This window comes from Trichoplusia ni, chromosome 26 (assembly GCF_003590095.1).
Source record: "Trichoplusia ni isolate ovarian cell line Hi5 chromosome 26, tn1, whole genome shotgun sequence".
Lineage (NCBI taxonomy): Eukaryota > Metazoa > Arthropoda > Insecta > Lepidoptera > Noctuidae > Trichoplusia > Trichoplusia ni.
The window spans coordinates 1,698,456-1,709,160 of NC_039503.1; the positions used below are offsets into that span (position 1 = coordinate 1,698,456).

General features: G+C 37.2%; 2 protein-coding genes across 3 annotated transcripts; both read right to left on the reverse strand.

Annotated features, from left to right (window-relative positions):
• Positions 1-809: 809 nt before the first annotated feature.
• On the reverse strand, positions 810-5,579 carry LOC113505688 (pro-resilin-like). Of its 2 annotated transcripts, XM_026888490.1 has the most exons (6): positions 4,918-5,579; positions 4,401-4,456; positions 3,164-4,171; positions 2,698-2,839; positions 2,183-2,317; positions 810-1,594 (listed from the first exon to the last, which is right to left on the reverse strand). In XM_026888490.1, exons 1-6 carry the CDS (start codon positions 4,921-4,923, stop codon positions 1,463-1,465), a joined length of 1,479 nt encoding a protein of 492 aa, XP_026744291.1. In that variant the 5' UTR covers positions 4,924-5,579; the 3' UTR covers positions 810-1,462. The 2 variants fall into 2 exon arrangements, with proteins under 2 accessions (XP_026744291.1, XP_026744290.1); XM_026888489.1 differs by lacking the exon at positions 810-1,594 and having other exon boundaries at positions 2,263-2,839; positions 4,918-4,953; positions 5,257-5,579.
• Positions 5,580-8,448: 2,869 nt separating this feature from the next.
• Positions 8,449-9,897, reverse strand: LOC113505564 (spherulin-2A-like). Its single transcript, XM_026888343.1, has one exon. It carries the CDS (start codon positions 9,615-9,617, stop codon positions 8,736-8,738), a length of 882 nt encoding a protein of 293 aa, XP_026744144.1. The 5' UTR covers positions 9,618-9,897; the 3' UTR covers positions 8,449-8,735.
• Positions 9,898-10,705: the final 808 nt, after the last annotated feature.

Consider the following 10,705-nt stretch of genomic DNA (forward strand, 5'->3'; position numbering starts at 1 on the left):
TGGGTATAAAAAGAAAAAATCTCATTAGTCCCTCAGTTAGATAATTGAAAAGTATGAGACACGTATTTTTTCCTTTTTCAGAAAAAAACTAGAATTGACAAAGCTTAACTGCTTTAAAGTTTAGAAGAGGGGGCTTGTGACGTAACGATAGAGTAAAATTTATACTCAATCGTGACGTCACGCGTAAGTTTCATTCACTGTAATTTGGTCAATTTATGTTTGCGGGACAAGTTAAAAAATACGTATCCATTATTATACAAAAACCTGCAAAAAAAAATTTGTCATCATCCCTATTCTAACACTAAAGCAGTTTTTGTCTGGGTGTGTGTCATTGCGATGTCACAATGTCTAGGCACTTCGATCAGCGTTACTAAAATCGTCATTTGCTACGTGTAAAATGCGATCAGCGTTTAGTTAACAATTTATATAAATGACTGGCCTATTGATCTAGTACTAAGTGGCCCTGATTGCTATAGGTCGTGGGTTCGATTCCCATTCAGGATAAATGTTTGTGCGATGAGCACGATCATTTGTTCTGTATCTGGGTGTAAATAAACTGTTTTTATTTCAAATATGCCATTTTTCAGGCACTTTTAAAACTACATGTATCAGTTGTCTAGTACTCATCATACAAGTTTTGCTTAGTTTGAGACTAGATGGCGTTGTGTGAAAGTTGTGGAATATTATTAGAAGATTATAAATGTTACACTAGTTCCGTGTATTAAAATATACTTTTTTAATGATAATATTCATTAGCTTTTTGAATTATTCTGGACATTCATGTACAGTAGTATAAATTAAATAGACAATTTAAACAAGAGTTTTTATTTTATTTTGCTCTAAAACTACATGACAAGCAACTTACAAACTATGAGGTACATTTCACCCTTTACATTTTTTTATTATTTTTACATTTGCTATAAAATTCAATAAATAATTTCAGTATTTACTCATCGTATCCGTTAACATAGCCGTTCGGTACTCAATCACAATAGGAACCTTAGACAAGAAGTACAAGAATAATAAAATGAGAAGAAAATGATGATATGAACTGGACAAAATTTTCATACATTTCAATAAAAACCAGCTCTTGGTTACAAAGCAAATGTCTTTCACTATTTCAAGGTATAAATTCGAAGATCAGATACTACACAAGATCATAAAAAAAAACAATAAAAAATTATAATTTTGGAAACAGAAAAAAAAACTAAACACTGCAGAGAATAGAAGAGACGTATATATCAGACGCTTTAATATTTGGTCTAACGCCCAAAAGTTATTCAGCTTTGTACCTATGTATATATCTGTCTCTACCATACCTATATGTGTGACAGAGACGACAAGTCACCTCCTTGTGCTAATTTGAATGTGGAGTCGCATTTATATTCATCACCTTACAATCTGCCGTATATTCCCACATTACTTCTCATTTCCCCATTCTAAAAGCAGTTCTATATCTCCATTAATAAGGTCCATCTTCAGATTTGTCGAGGTCAGCAGCATTGTCGTCGTATCCTCCGCTGCGGGCGAGGTCTGCTGGCTCCACGGAGATCCTCGGCTTGAAGCCTCTCTCGTCAGCTTCGTATTCAACCACCTGGGAATGAAGATAGTGTGTGTAAGTACGGCAATACTCCAGGAAGACCAAGAAAAAATTTGAAAAAATAGCTGGCCTAGGATGAGTTAATAGTTATGAGGCAAAGTATATATATGGTCAGCTGTTCGCTTAATAAGGCTGAAGATTCGACAGCACGGTTAGACGAATCGTTGAGGTCACCACATCAAACCCAATGAGCGCGACGGGTCGGACTTTTGAGCTCTGTGTAGGACGAGCGTTTGTGTGTTCCACGAATGCCTGACTTTAGTCTGGGTGTCTTTGTGCATGAGACTTAAATATTTGTGAAACCCCCAGCGATACAATGATTAAATTCCTTACTGCGCGAGTCGCTTTTTTTTTAGAAAAGAAAAGATGTAAATGACATAGTCACAAATGAACGACGATACATCATTAACGTTCTATTCTGCTTGTTCTAAAATGGTATGAAAGTCATTCTTTCATTAAGTAGTACGCCGATACCTGGTTAATTTTCGGAATGTGCGCGTAACTCTTTGCACAGCTGTATTAAGGGATGTAGACCAGTTATTTTTCTTGTTCATCTTCTAAGAAACCTCTTTGATATCTTACCTGCTTAGTGCCGTCGGGAAGTACAACGAAGTATGATCCTTCTGCCCTGTTCTCTTGCCGGGTCTCGGTGTGCCCGAAGTCGCTGCCGGACTCGTAATCATTCACTTTGTAGGCAAAATCGTAGTTAGCTGGCTCCTGGAAAATATATTATCATCTTGTTGGTTTAAAAGGCTGAAGAGTATGTTTAACGCCTAATCTTAAAAACTGCTAGTCCGATTTGGAAAATCCTTTTGGTGTTAAATAGCTCATTTGTCGAGGAAGACTATAGTGATGCAGCTATAACGAATTATTTTTCTAAATGGACACAGCCAAGTTGTTATTGTTTGTTCATTTAGCATTATTGTTGATTTTAATTTATTTATACGATAGAAATGGATATAAACAAATATAACAATGCTTCTAAAAAAGTAAAGATCAGATAGTCTTTCAATGGCTAGGATAATCTGAAAATCGACTTGAAACGAAGAAAACCAGAATTTTGAAGGTTTTATTCGGAAATTCTTGGAATGACATACCTGGTTAAGCAGTTCCTCTAGTGCATTCCTAGCGTTGGCGTAACCCTCGTCGGAGTGGCTGTCCTGGTCTGGTACTCCGTACTCCTCGGACGGCATGGATTCGTGGCCAGCAGAGGCACTGTAGGAGTCCAATGGAGAAGACCTGAGAAGGAGTGGATTCTTGTGTTAGCTTCATTTGTTGTAAGTGGATTCCTATTACGAAAAAGTTGTAATTTCGGGTTGACTTTCCTTTGCTATCTGATCTACTATTTCAAGCAAAACTTACTGAAATTTTATCCTGCCATTAAAATTTAATAAACAGCTGGTTCATGTGTTCAATGTTTTGCTTTAATTGTGATGCTGATAAATCTTTGGAAACAGTGGAAAGTTTAAAATACTACGCTATGAACGGGCTATGTAAGTTCGAAAAATCGTTAATAAAAAAAGTGGAATAAAAGTAGCGTAACTTTATACATTGATGACATACCTGGCTGAAGCAGAAGTATAAGAGGACGCGATAGCCGTGGTCTTGTGATCAGCTGCGCGGCTTGAGGGGACACCATACTCCTGGTCCAAACTCTTCGCACTTGGCACTCCATAGGTATCTGACAGGTCACGTTGAGCGGGACCACCGTATGTCTGAGATAGAGCTTTAGGCTCCTGAGAATAAGATCCAGAGTTCCTTGCACTGGGAGCAGCATAACTGTTCGATGGTGAACGAGAACCAAAACCATGGGCATCAGTGGATTTGGTGGAGTGGAAAGAGCGGGCCTCTTGTGGTTTAAAGGAACGGGCTGAGCTGCTAGCGAACTTCGACTTGCTTTTAGGAGAGGAGAAGCTATGGGCATCAGCTTTACGGGCAGAAGGGACTCCGTATTCTTGAGACAAAGAGTTTGCGAAAGGAGAGTTACGGGTCGTAGGAGGTCCATACTTCTTCGATGGAGTTCTACCAGCGAAGCTTCTTTGAGATGGTACGCCATACTCCTCTGATGGAGCTGACCGGAATTCTGGAGCACCGTACTGGGTAGAAGGAGTCTTCGCAGCATCAGACCTCAGAGATGGTACACCATATTCCTGAGACAGACCCTTCCTGGCTGCAGGGGGACCGTATTGCTGAGAAGGAGAGCGGACATTAGGGACTCCGTATTCCGCAGAGGGTTCGCTGCGAGCATCAGGGACTCCATACTCTGTTGAAAGGCTTCGGGAGGAAGGAATCTGGTTCCTAGCATTAGGGACCCCATATTCCTGGGACGGTGCACTCTTTGAACTTGGGACTCCGTAGGTCTGTGAAAGGCTGGATCGAGCTGCAGTTCTGGTGCTCGGAGGTCCATATTCAGTGGATAGAGCGTTGCGAGAGGTCCCGAAAGACCTGGATGGTGGTCCGTACTCCTGGGAGAGAGATCTCTGGAAGTCCTGGCCTTGGTCGTGGTCATCATGATGGTCATGGTCATCGTGATCGTGGTGGTGACTGGAGCGAGCTGATGGGTAGCCGTCTCTGGAAATTTTTAATTAAAATGTTTAAGAGTTATCGAATTTCAATTGTTAATTTAATTATGTCAGAAGTTTCAAATTAAATTTAGTATTTTTTTTATACATATTTTTGTGTAAAATAAAACAATTTATTAATTCTATTAATAGGTGAACTGATATATGTATCATTTTTCTATTAACTTGATATTTTCCGTGTAGGTAAAAGTAATGATTATAATATTGAAGAGACTTACCCAACAGGAGGTTCAGCTAGGACCAGCGACGCGATACAGAGAAGAGGTATGAACACCTATAAAACATAACAAAACTATAAATATGATTTAGATATAAAAATAAATATAGCAATAATCAACCGTAAGCAAATAGATTTGCTAGACAAGAGTTTGAACTTTAAAAGCTGTAAACGCGAGAGAATCGAGTTCAGCTTGAATCGAATTGAATTCGATTCTATACTCCGGAACCAGACACTAGCGCCATTACCAGCAGTGTCAGGAGTTGGAGGTACAATCGATGGATAGCTAACGAGGCTATCAATAATCCATCTTGCCTTGATTCGATAATATCATTTGAATATCGAATCAAGGACCGAATTGAATATCGAAAGTTTGCTCCTTTCTTCATTTAGGATGTTAAAAGCTCTTGTGTCGTTCAAGTAGTGAATTTGAATGCCTTTCGAAGTGAAGACGTTTAATTAAATTAAATTTAATGTAGATAGTATGTTATTTGATTATTTTATCCCTTTATGCTCACCTTCATTTTGCTGCTTTAATCCAATACCAGAAACTTCTGTAAAAGAAAAATATTTATTTTTGTTAGCCTAAATGATCATTGTAGATATTTCTTAATCAGACAGATCTTAACATATTTTTAAGGGTAACTAATTGATTTACATAATTATCTAAAATTATCTAAAATATTCAAAACAATTATATGAAAGTAAAACTATAATCGACAACTCTTAATACAACATAAGATAGAAACTTAATTTTCCGATCAATAGAATGCATTTTTCCAATCGAACCTCTTTCACTTTCGATCTAGTCTTTTACTTCAAGTAAATTAACCTTTAAAAAAGCCTTAAACACCCACCCTTATCAAGTATCAACTCCAAATGAGCTTTGATCTTCGAATGGTAACATCCAAAGCTCCTCAACTATTTATACAAGAAACTATAACAATGCTTACCTATACACAAACTTATCCACACACTTACAAACACTTCTCATCAATCAAATTTGAACTCTATCTCGTACGCAAAAGGTTGTGTAGACATTTTCACAGCTCTTTCGTAAGTTTGCGTGTAGTTTTATTGTGCTTTGATAGCATTCGTGTGACGACACTTAGCGATACAGATTGTAACATTGTATCTTCACGCTGCACCAGTTAGGGACCTGTTTGTGATGGTTTTAGTGGCTATTGTACGAAATTGCAAGCTTAGTCCGAGGTATGGGATGGCAACGATGTTCAATTTCAACTTTCTGCTTAGATTACGATACTGGAAGATATTGTTGATTCAATCTTGGTTTGGAGAAAGATGTTGCTGATAATAATACCTAATATCTCTCTTTTACAATGTGATAAGTATATGGACTGTTTCCTAACCATAACTTGACTGTGTTTGCAGCTAATTTTATTTAACAATCTTGGGTGTAACTATGGCCTGCGGCCATATTCGTCTGTAATGAATCATAAGAAAATTAAAAAGCTCAAGCTTATTTCCCATTAATGTTATGAACGTGAAAGTTTGTATGTGTGGATGTTTGTTACTCTCCTCAAAAACCACTGAACGGATTTAGACGATACTTGACACACCTTTACTTGGTACTCCAGTTTATAACCTAGATTAATTCATGGGATAGTTTTTATCCCCATTTTATTTCCCGTGGGATAATTTTCGATTTTTAGCGGGCGGGTGCGCGGGCTTTATATATCTATACCTAAAGTTAAACCTGCGAGTTTCAGAAGGTACGTGAAATTGTGGATCCCGGCTGTTATTTATAGTTACATTTTTTACAGTCGTCACAGGTAGTCAGAAGCTAGGAAGTCTGGCAACCAGTCTAACCAAGGTGTATCGTGTTGCCCAAGTAACTGGGTTGAGGAGATCAGATGGACAGTCGCTCCTTGTAAAACACTGGTAGCTGCATCCAGTTAGACTGGAAGCCGACCCCAAACTTAGTTGGTAGGCCAGGATAATGTTTGTAGTTAAATCTGTCTAAATTCGGTGCACTCTAAATAAAAATAGTATAGCTCAAATATAATTTTACCTAATCTAAGTCTAGATAGCCTAAAATCTCATCACTACAAGTCTGTCGCAACATAGATTGGTCTCAAACGTTTAATAGAGTCGTGAGCCATGCATGTTAGCTAAACTGAGGTCAGTGCGGTGCAGGTATTTGATGTAAGCCCTAGGTCTTATGTGTGTGATGACACGAATGTATTTGGCGTTGTAAAATCTGTAAGACTACAGACTAACGGAGAAGCAAAAGCAATATGACTGTTCTGTAACTTGAACTGGTAACTTTGATTATTTGTTTAATAACATTTTCGGAATCTCCCGACTAGTTTCGGACTTTCCCAGATTCCTTAATCATGAGCTGGCGGGGCGGAGGGGTCGCAAGTAATTGCTTTATATAGCCCTGGCCCTATTCCTGATTAGTTTCAAAGTTTCACTCGGCTCGTGACAAGTTTGTATGGAATGTCTTGAAACTTGGAATGGAATGGTTTTCTAGGAAGTTTACAATTCCCATGCGCACAATGATATTACAGAATTAGAACTCGGGTCAGACGAATGTGAAAAAACTTTTTTCAGGCTTCCACAACCTAAAAGTAAAAGCCTTATGTTTGTCCATCTGTCACCAAGCTGGATTTCATGAACCGTTATAGATATACCTACATCTGAATTTAATTTACATTTTAGTGCTTTTGCCGCTTTGGAATACTGCAAACCCTGAAAAACGGTTATCGAAGTCAACTATGCTATTAAAAATCTATAAAAAAACAAATAAATCCATCAATCCAATCTTCACTAGTCCACAAAACACAAAATATCAAAACCGGATCAACCAAAATCAAATCGAGAACAATTAGACCATCAACCGGAATCGTTTAATTGTTTACGAAACGTGTCGAACTGTGCTCCAATCATCACGACATCTTCAAAGGAGGTAATCTATTAAGGGCAAGGTCTCTTCATTACAATGATAGTGACAAACAAAGGAACATCGTCTGGTGATCGAACAAATGACCGAGTGTTAGCTAACGCTTTGTGGAGCCTTAAGTGTCGCGATTAGGACCTTACGAGGTATTGAACGGTCAAACTCTGTGTTTCAAGAAGAATTTCTAGTTAATAAACGGATTTTTGATTTTGATGATTTTTTTCTATGGCTTCCAGTTTCAGCATCAGTTTGGCTTAATATCGTCGTAATATTAACGCACGTTAGTTAAGTACAATCGGAAAGTTAGAACTGTTATACCGAACATTTTATTTAAAATTGTTTGTTTTAGCCACCCAAAACCAATCACCCAAATCCTGCAAATCTATAAACCAGCAACTGTAATACACCATCTATAGCTATCACGGTTCATGAGATACAGCCTGGTGACCGACGGACTATCAGTCGAACAGACGGCGGAGCCTTAATTTTAGGGTTTCAGCCTCTGGGTACAGGACCCAAGAATAGAAGTGTCAACGAAAAAAAGTACCTCCTGTTTCCTTATAGCAATAACAAAAACGTATTTAACAAAAAACATCCGAGAGTCTTCATTTTCGAGCAAAAAATCTTCGGCCTACGGATATTATCTGGAATCCCTTGTTTCGGACCTAAATCTAGTCTTCATCACCACCTAGGTTTTAACTCCTACAGGATATACATACAAACCTATCACTAATATGTAAGTTAAGAAACCATTAAACTCTAGGCCATCAGATGAAAGGCTGACACTCATATTAAGTGATCGCTATTATTGTAATCCAATGTAAAATGAGCTGCAATTACGTTCTAACACTTTGGGATTGTAGGCCTTCGTATAAATGGGGTCACGAGAGACCTTCAGCTGTTTTCAATGTTAAACTTTACTTTGAATAAGGTTGTCGTAATTTTTGATAGTATTGGTGACAAGTGACAAGAGAGAATTGTATGCAAGTTGTAATTCATTGCGGGGCCTCGAAGCTCGGGTGTAAAAAGTGATTTATTATAGGCAGCAATGAATTGCAATTCGCACGATACTTCCTGGCATTATATTCAGTATCCCACAAAGCAAGACCATTTTTTAAAGAAAATATCAGAGTGCACATATTGATGTTATTATTGCAATTGTGGAAAAAATACTCTACGACTTTAGGAAAATGATTGACCAATTGAAAATACCAAATAATAAAATTAAAATAAACTGAAAGTATAACACAATAGAGTTCATATTATATAATTACTGCGTGATAGGTTTAAATTATACGAGCACAAATCTAGTTACAGTTCTAAAAAAACTTTCAAGATAATCTAGACCACATCGACAACTCAACTGAAGTCACACAACACAACTTTTTAAAAATATTTAATTCACAATATCGTCTACAGTGGCAGTCCAGTCTTCTTATCATATACTTTTATCGATGCATCGACATGAAAACCGAATACAACATTTTCTTTAAACGTTATTTCATTTTTCAGTCCACCTGACTCCATTACATCAGATATTAACGGTCCCCAGAAATGATGGCCCCGGTACGCTCTCCGATAGTTCAAAGCTAAGTTACCCCTCAAATGGGCTGTGTAAACAATCTCCAGTTCTAAATAACCGGCGCTTGCCGACAAAACCGCTGTCACAGACTGTCCTGGTTGTAATTCCTTCTCCATAGAACTACTTGTCCCAACAGTTTCGGTTTTGGACTTCTCCTCACCTACTCCCCAAGTGCTAGTGTAGGAAAAACCGGTAGTTCCCGACATTTTACCGAGGCCAACATTGAATTCGTATTCGATCTCTTGCGAGACTGTTATTTCTTTTTCTTTAGTCCAAGACGTTGTTAGAGTGTTTTCTATGGAGTGGCTAATCCCTGTGTTCACTTTTGTTGGTCCGTCGGAGAGATTGTGAAAATCTTCGGATAGTAAGACGATGGGGCGTTTAGTGAGGGACTTCACTTTGACGGATTTTATCGATAAAACTTTTGAGACTTGTTCCCATTTGTATTTCTTGTACAGATCACCCCATGGCGTTGGACTTTTGACGTAGACGTTCACTGGGCGTTTACCTAAATGTTCTTTCACAGCATCTTCTAATACTCCTTCGTTGCTTGGCATGTTGAATGCTTCCATATCCTCATCTGTTATTATATTCGTTTCTGAACCATAATGCGTGATTGTCACATTTTTATTTTCATCGACATTTACTTTTATTGTTATGTGTCCCGTCACTATTTTCACTAGGATTACTAACACTAATATTTTTAAATTCATTTTCGTTTTTGATGTTGTTTTTGTCTCAGATTTTTTTGTTAACTGGTGTTCTGTAATACGGAATACTCGTGACCATGAATCTTATTTGAGAGATAATATTTCTAAGTATAAATATAAGTTTTAAACTTGACTTTTCTTGTTTTTTTTTATTTCATGTCTTTGGCTGTTTGATAGTCTCGCAAAAATATCTATTTAAGGAAATTTAATTGGCAATGTAACATCATTATAGAATTTTCCTAGCCCTTTTCAAGTAGGTATTTATTTATTTTGATTTTGTTTTAAATATGCAGGTTAGCTAACTAATCTATACTAATATATAAAGCGGAAGAGTTTGTTTGATTGTTTGTTTGTTTAAACGCGCTAATCTCAGGAACTACTGGTTCGAATTGACCATTTATCAAGGAAGGCTATAGGCTATATAAAATCACGCTGCGACTAATAGGAGCGAAGATACAATGGAACATGTGGAAAAAACGGGGAACATTAATCATCTTTGCGGGCTTCCGTTGCGTGCGCTGCGAAAACGGTTCAAGATCTTCTAACCACGTGGACGAAGTCGCGGGCAACGGCTAGTTCATTATAAATTGGTAAATATTGAATTTGTGGGCTGAAAGACATAGAAATTGCTGAAAAAAGAACAAAACTGAAAATTGCACAGACAGACGCAATTTATTTATTTTTAGTATCGAGTTATTATTCCTACATATTGAAAATATTACGCATTTCGAGATAATAAGGTCAAGTACGACTGAAGATTGTAATTAAATATAAACAATTTATTTAATTATAAATATGATTGTAGATTAATAGTTTTCTAGGTAATGTTTTCAAGATATAACAATATTATTGAAACTTGATCACTAAGTGCATTGAATACTATGCTTGCAGTGAAAACTGTGGTAAAGCTGTGAAAATATAAAATAAGTGTGTAAAAGCAATAAAAAAACCTAGTGGAAGTACCTAAATGTATATAGTGCTTAACAAACAATCATAAATTAAATGGAAGGAAAGTACGGGAAAATAGAAAAATGTCTTCTCATTTTAATAATTTTATTCAGCATAGGAAACTGCAAAATCGCGATTAACGT

Excerpts from the sequence above, each read along its gene's own strand:
- LOC113505688 (XM_026888489.1), bottom strand. Across the intron at positions 4,172-4,400 it reads CTAGCTGAACCTCCTGTTGG|AGACGGCTACCCATCAGCTC; the intron begins GTAAGTCTCTTC and ends AAAAATTTCCAG. Across the intron at positions 2,840-3,163 it reads TATACTTCTGCTTCAGCCAG|GTCTTCTCCATTGGACTCCT; the intron begins GTATGTCATCAA and ends ACTCCTTCTCAG.
- LOC113505564 (XM_026888343.1), bottom strand. The coding sequence starts at position 9,617 with ATGAATTTAAAAATATTAGTGTTAGTAATCCTAGTGAAAATAGTGACG.